Consider the following 6,847-nt stretch of genomic DNA (forward strand, 5'->3'; position numbering starts at 1 on the left):
AATAATAATAATAAGAAGAATAAAGAAATAAATTGAAAAATAAAATAAGTAAGAAAATGTATTTTTAAATAAAGCTAACAACCTCATGATGGCAGGTTTGTGTTGAAGTGTCTTATTGATCAGTAGTTATTGTCACTATTTTTAAACATGCTCGCATGGCTCTGGGGATGGCAATATGTCTCTCAGTTGCTCTGTTCACCACTTCTGAAATATCACTGATATATATATATACTGACTGAAATATCACAGAAACTATTGGATGAATTGTCGTGGAATTTGCTATAGACATTCATGTTCCCCAGAGGAAGAACAGTTAAAATAAAGATCTCCTGACTTACCATCAAATGATAAAAATATCATTTGTTTAATTATCTGCTACCTGCAAAATAATGACAGCCACATACATGAAATTTGACTTGTTCTGTCCAGCATATTGCTATTGATAGTTTTACCTCTGGGCTACAATCTGTTTAGAAAATGACATGTTTTCCAAAGGTGTTTGCTTTGATGTAATGATTATTATGCAACCTAACATAACCACAGCCCCTTTAGCGTGTGCACATAATTTGTTTTCCTCAAAAGGAGGGTCATGTTTTGCCAACTCTATCACAGTGCTGATGTGATACATGGCTTAGAATCTAATATAACTCACATAAATGGCAGCATTTGTAATTGTTACAACAAACATCTCATCTCCAGCTGGATGAGAGCTGTAAGTCATCAGCCTCGTCCATCTGTCACCAGTAAAATTCTAATAGGTATTTTATGTTTTCACATTTGTTTTTCACTCAGTTACAAATAAATAAATTATGATTATTGTTTGCCACAGATAGAACATTCTTTAATATTATGTTAATTTACAAAAAGATACCACTCTGTAAATGAGCTAGATAGATTTTTAAATACTTTCCTTCACACCTAATTCTGTTTACCTCCATTTATAAAACACATGCATCAATAATAACATTTTCCACTATAAAAATTATACTCCTAAGAAAGCTTCCAAGTACAGACCAAGAGGGTCAAGGCAGTCTGTGGGTGCATCACTGTGTTTTATTCAACATTAAACTGCCTTGTTTCTTATCTTTACTTAAGTTGTTAAAGAGACAAACCTTTGGTCCAGAAAGGCATTCAACAACATGCTAATGATAGTGACAAGTGTTTGTAGTTTAAGACCTGTGTGTATAAACATGCAATGGCTATTAAGACTCTTCCATTTTCCCTGCTCTCCCCATCTTCTCAACCCTCCATTCAACCCATTATCCTTTGCATATCCTTGACCATGATGTTCCTGAAGAACCTGGCCAGTTGCTTCAGAGATCTCTCCTCCCACGCCTTCGCAACCTTGTCATTACGTTTAGAGACATGCGGGCTCCCCCATCTGAAGTGACTCATCCGATAGGTCCCATCTTTTCTCTCCTGCGGGCTTAACTGGACACGTGACTTGGAGCTAACCTTTGACCTCAAAGGGCCCTGGTTTTTATTACTTTCTCCATTCGGGTCTCCCTTTGATTCATCCTCTTTACTGCTCAGCTGCCTGCGGGCCTGAGGGGGAAAACTGCCCTCAGAAGAACCTCCTCCCTCCAGAGAGGAGGCGAAAACCTTCACAGGCCGACGTTTACGGCCAGAGGGTTTGCCCCAGCGGAAATGCTCCATTGAATAGGAGCGTCGCTGGTCGCTGTGGGTTTTCACATCTGACTCAGGGACCAGGTTGGCCTGAATGATGCTGAGTAAGAGGTCATCTTCACCATTAACCTTCAGGGCGAGTGCACTGAGACCTGGTAATTCAGTCTCTAGGACAGACTTGCAGAAGTGAATGCATTCCTGTGTGGAAAGAGTCACAGAGACGTGGGTAAACAATTTAAAATGCATTGTTATCTGTGAGCTATTTGCAGCAAAAGCAGTTGATGATGATGATACACAAGTGAGTAAATCGTGCTCTGATACTGATTCATTGTAGCTCATCTCCCATTAGCTATGCCAAGTAATGAGATTATGATTATAATTATAATTATGCTCAGTTTACATCACTGAATCACCAAGCGTGTTTGGTCACTTATATACATACAAATACCAATCTTCCCACTTTAGATTCAGACTTGTGGTTTTAAAATACTGCTAGAACTGCTGCAAATAACAATAACTTTCATATTCAATTAATCTGTCTTGTTATTTTTTTTATGGACTAAAATTTTGTTCCATGAAATGTCAGAAATAATGAAAAATTCTCATCAAAAAAGTCAGTCCAACACCTACATTTTTTTTACTTTACTCCCACATGAGACAGAAGTAGCAAACCCTCACACTTGAAAAATTACTCACTTTTTAAAAAAATAAAAAGTTGCTATTTGTTTCAGCTAAATCCATTTAGTAGCCATTATGGAGCTTTTGACTGTATGATGCAAGTTGGCTCTGTTGTCATGAAATGGTAGAAGCTTCATTTTCAGGTTTTTCTGAGCTCAATAAGGACTTTTCATCCATGTTGGCTTAAAAGTTACACATTGATAGATGCAGGAAAAAAATCTGAAGCAGACTGTATGATAAGATCTAAAGCTCCATAAGCTACTAAATGGGCCTTGAGGAAAGTTTATTTTCTAAGTTGCTGTTTCAAAAGTCTTTCAGAACTTTGAAGCTCAAAATTTTTATGCTTTTTAATCTCTTGACTTTTCTTATATCCTTTATTTATTTGTGTGTGTTTTGTTTGTTTGGTTTTTTTTTGGAGGTGTCCTATTTAAACTACTCTGTATTGGCTTGTCAATGTCACCTCAGTGGTCGATGCTGAATGGGAATGTGTGACCTACCAGTATTCTTTCCTCGTTGCTCAGGTCATTGCAGACAGCGTTGTCCCAGCACACCGACCCAAACCCAGGGACGCACGCATATGCCATCATTACCACGAACAGCCAGCATAGACACACCATATTTAGCCTGGCGTCGAGGACAGACACACGCGTGAGGCTATGAGCAGAGGACAGAAAAGGATTTAAAGTCACAACACGAGTGTTCAATTAATTGTGCCTAAATGAAAGAAAATTGATACTTTTGTGAAGAGCGCAGTTGATGTTGATCATTACATAATACTTTCCTGCCTTTCTTACATAATTTAATGTATTTCAAAACTACTTGCACTCATGTGTATCATGCTTCAATAACTGCTTTCAACCTTCCAGCATTCCCCATCCAGTCACACATATTGCAACAGATGGTCTTGTTTATCAGAAGCACAATGATCTTATTTAAAAGTTCCTGATAAGAAAAAGCACCAGAATATTTGACAGGGGTGCCCTTTCCAAAAGAGATTTGATTTCAATTTTTTATGCTCAGGGGCTGAATGAAAATACTTTGTGGGCTGGGGGAAGAAAGGGGGGGGGGGGGGGTTATGGTTTATTTTTCTTTTTTCTTTTTTTTTTTTTTCTCTACTGAAGGGAGGGCAGTCTGGTGGGTTGAGAAAACGGGTCAAAGTCTTTTTCTAGCTCCAGATCCAAATGTTCTATGATCTTTAATTCCTGCAAAGAAATTACGAGGGAACAAGTATGAAGGAACAAGATCAAATAGCGACACAAAAATAAAGTAGAATAGCATAGAATCATCCTTGTTAGAGATAAAGGCACACTGTAAATAAGAAAAATGTAGGATATGACCCAAAGTTTGTGAAGAGACTAAATTTACTCATCTAATGATCATAATCACCACTATTTCTAGCCATATCTTGACCACCACTGTTGACTCCACCACGTCTAACAGCTCTCCTAGGAACCCTACGATCTGGTAGATCCTTGCCACCCTGACATTTGGTAGGGAAATTATGTTCATGTACACAATTGCTATGCGTGGATGCATGGCTACGATGCACAGGACACATGGTCATATTCTATGTCGCTGCACATCTGATCATCATCTTCTAAAGGCAGATTTTCTCTTTCAAAGTCAGAATCAGCGAATAGAGAGCAAAGAACATCATCAACTGTGAACAGATTTCTCTGCGTTTTCACAGCGCTTTACTTCAGAACTTTACTTGGATACTTTGAATTGGAACATGCTGTGATTTTGTATTGGGGTTAAAATATTGCATGCAACAACTGGTAGGGACGACAAACAAGGTTAAGTGCTATATTTAGTTCAGCCATCTGTTTAATGCAGTGATGCAACTTGTTGCTATTCTGTGACTTCAGGGATTAAACCTGACACTGGGGCCAAGTTTAGATATAGATATAGTTTAGATAGCAGAGGATGTTTGGGGTTTTTTGGTTTTGTTTTTTAAATGACACCTGTGGAAGATCTTGCTCTATGAGTTTTATCTCCTCTTCTCTACTGCAGTCATTTCCACACAGTTCCTAAGCTTGCTGATACACTGTACATTTTCCAAGATGATCAGAAAAAGGAACTCAACAGTTCCTTCGCAGCCAGTTCCTCGTGCCACGTCAAGGACGGCGAACAATGCAGATAAACGCAAAGAAACAAGCCGCAGGAGGCTGCATGCATGCCTCTCAGGCCTCGTACATTGAGAAACAATATGAACCGATGAGGAGGATCTACAAAGTAAATCTTGGAAGCGAAGACGGCACTGATTGACTTCTCTTATGACGCATGTCCGTCAGACAAATGCCTCCCTTCACCTCTTTGTTGATATCTTTATTATCACTTCCTCTCCTCCTTATTGTCTCTTTTCCTTTTTATTTAAAAATATAATCTGTTGGTTGAAGGTGGGTAGCAGAGAAAAATGAAACAAAACTTAACGACTGAGCACTGACTAATATATGATAAAAGGTACTTAGTTGATTTGACATCCTCCCGATCATCTAATTGCTAATTTCACAGATATGACCATGTTAAAGCTCCTTCAGAAAATCCCAAATAACTCCCCCCCCTCCCCCATCACGTATTTTCATCTTGGTGCAGTGAGTTCTTTTTCTTGCCTTTGTTTGACAATTGCATGTTGTTCCCCCCTCCCTTCTCTGTTATTCTAAGGAGTGACTCCTTGGTGGGCCATCGTCTTTGTAACTCTGGCAGAGACTCGTCTACCCTCTTCCTACAGCATGAGTCACTCGGCTCAGCTCTGCTCTGCTCTCCACAGACATCCTCTGATAAAAGAAGCCCGAGAGCTGCCATTAGATTGAAACCATATGTGCTAATGACACATGGAATTATATAAAGAGTACATATATCAGATTTGTGCTTGGAGAGGCATGCGTTGTAGTGGAAAGCAAATTAAAAGTCACTCAACAGAACTGTGCAGGTTCTCCGAAAAGCTGGGGTGTAACTATGAAATATAAATCTACTTCAAATATAATTTAGAGCAAATGTAGTCAGTCAAATGCAGAAAATGCCAAAAAAAAAAAAAAATCCTATCAGTCTGTGAGTGTGGTTAATCTGTGCAATAGTGCACGTTACTTCGGAAAAGCAAGAAGCTAAAAACATTCAGGCACAATTTTGATTCAAAAGTATCCACAAAACAAGTTCTGGACATTTTTCTTTTTACCTTTTCCAGATGTTTCCTTCTTCTCCCTTCTTGTTTTTCTCCCTCCGTTTATCCACGGATCCTCCACAGTGGTGACTCTTAACTGTGATCCCTCTCCTCCTCTTCTGCTTTCTCTCTGCACTGTGCTGAAATGCTCGCTAGGAGAGGGTCTGCTGTCACTTCCTAAGAGGAGGCAAGCTCTTTTTATAGACGCATGTGGTGAGGAGCTCGGAGTCTCAAGGCCTCGGGGTGTGATTGAGGTAAGGAGTCTCCTGCTCCTCTCTGAATTGGGGAGGAGTGTGTATTCGTGTGTTTGTGTGTATGGACGGCGTGAAGGCCACCCACGCACGTTTTAATCAATGGTGCAGCGTCACGTCACCACACAACAGGTAAGCTTTAGTGAACTTTCTGCCTTCCTATTCCTCCTCATGCCTCTTCTTCTGGCTCGACTGCAATCTTGCAACCCTTGAAATATCCTTAATGGGTAATTACTAGTGTATTTAGGTGCTTCTTGAGTGCATGCTGAATGATCACTCACAGGAAAAAAAACCAAAAAAAAACCAGCCATGATTCATTAGTGGACTGTTGTCAGTTCTGGCTCTTAATCCATCAAAGGTCAGCCATAATGGCTGAGAGCAACAAAAAAAGGCTGAAAGCCAGAGTGAAGCATGCTAATCAATTTCACTGATTGGATCGTTTTTCTGTCACCCTGGTATACAAGGTGTGCATGTATTCCTGTGTGGAAACTTCATTAGGAAGACCTGACTCACTGGTTAGACGTCATGACTACACCTTGAATGAAGAAGCCACACACACACACACACACACACACACACACACACAGTGCTCTAATAAAGGAAAGACTGTGAAAAGAAAATCACTCCTTTCCACTCTTAAATGCCAGTACCATACACATTCAGCTCTCTATTTGTTACAAGCAGAGTAATGAAGGACAAACTACAGTAAAGAATAACAGCAGCTTGATGGAGGACAATTGGAGGCAATGTGTTCGTCCTGTAAGAGACACTGAATACTGACCGTTCATTCATCCTGCCCTTTAAGAGCACAATTGATCTAATTATGGGTAATTCTTGAATGCAATTTGTCACTTTAATGCTGATGTGGTAAATATTTGCCATTGAAATGTTGAAACGGCAACAGGTATACCTGCTTGCTTCCTGAAAACCTACAGCACAATTTACAGTCACAATGTAAAGTACTCAAGCTATTCTGTGATTTAAATGTATGAGTTCATATTGAAACCATAAAGCAAGAGTCATGCTGTCATTAATTTTATTATCTCATCCTCAATACAGTAAATGCACATGTGCACATGAGTATGTCAGGACACTAATAAACTGTATGTGTGCATATGTGACCATGTTTTTA

At 39.5% G+C, this 6,847-nt stretch overlaps 1 protein-coding gene across 2 annotated transcripts; it reads right to left on the reverse strand.

Annotated features, from left to right (window-relative positions):
* Positions 1–425: 425 nt before the first annotated feature.
* LOC124051049 (pro-opiomelanocortin-like) lies at positions 426–5,739 on the reverse strand. 2 transcript variants are annotated; one of them, XM_046374080.1, is made up of 3 exons: positions 5,480–5,739; positions 2,802–2,958; positions 426–1,824 (listed from the first exon to the last, which is right to left on the reverse strand). In XM_046374080.1, the coding sequence occupies exons 2-3, from the start codon at positions 2,919–2,921 to the stop codon at positions 1,252–1,254; spliced, it is 693 nt and encodes a 230-aa protein (XP_046230036.1). In that variant the 5' UTR covers positions 2,922–2,958; positions 5,480–5,739; the 3' UTR covers positions 426–1,251. The 2 variants fall into 2 exon arrangements, with proteins under 2 accessions (XP_046230036.1, XP_046230034.1); XM_046374078.1 differs by having other exon boundaries at positions 802–1,824; positions 2,802–2,928.
* Between the last annotated feature and the right edge of the window lie 1,108 nt (positions 5,740–6,847).

This window comes from Scatophagus argus, chromosome 19 (assembly GCF_020382885.2).
Source record: "Scatophagus argus isolate fScaArg1 chromosome 19, fScaArg1.pri, whole genome shotgun sequence".
NCBI classification, from domain to species: Eukaryota; Metazoa; Chordata; class Actinopteri; family Scatophagidae; genus Scatophagus; species Scatophagus argus.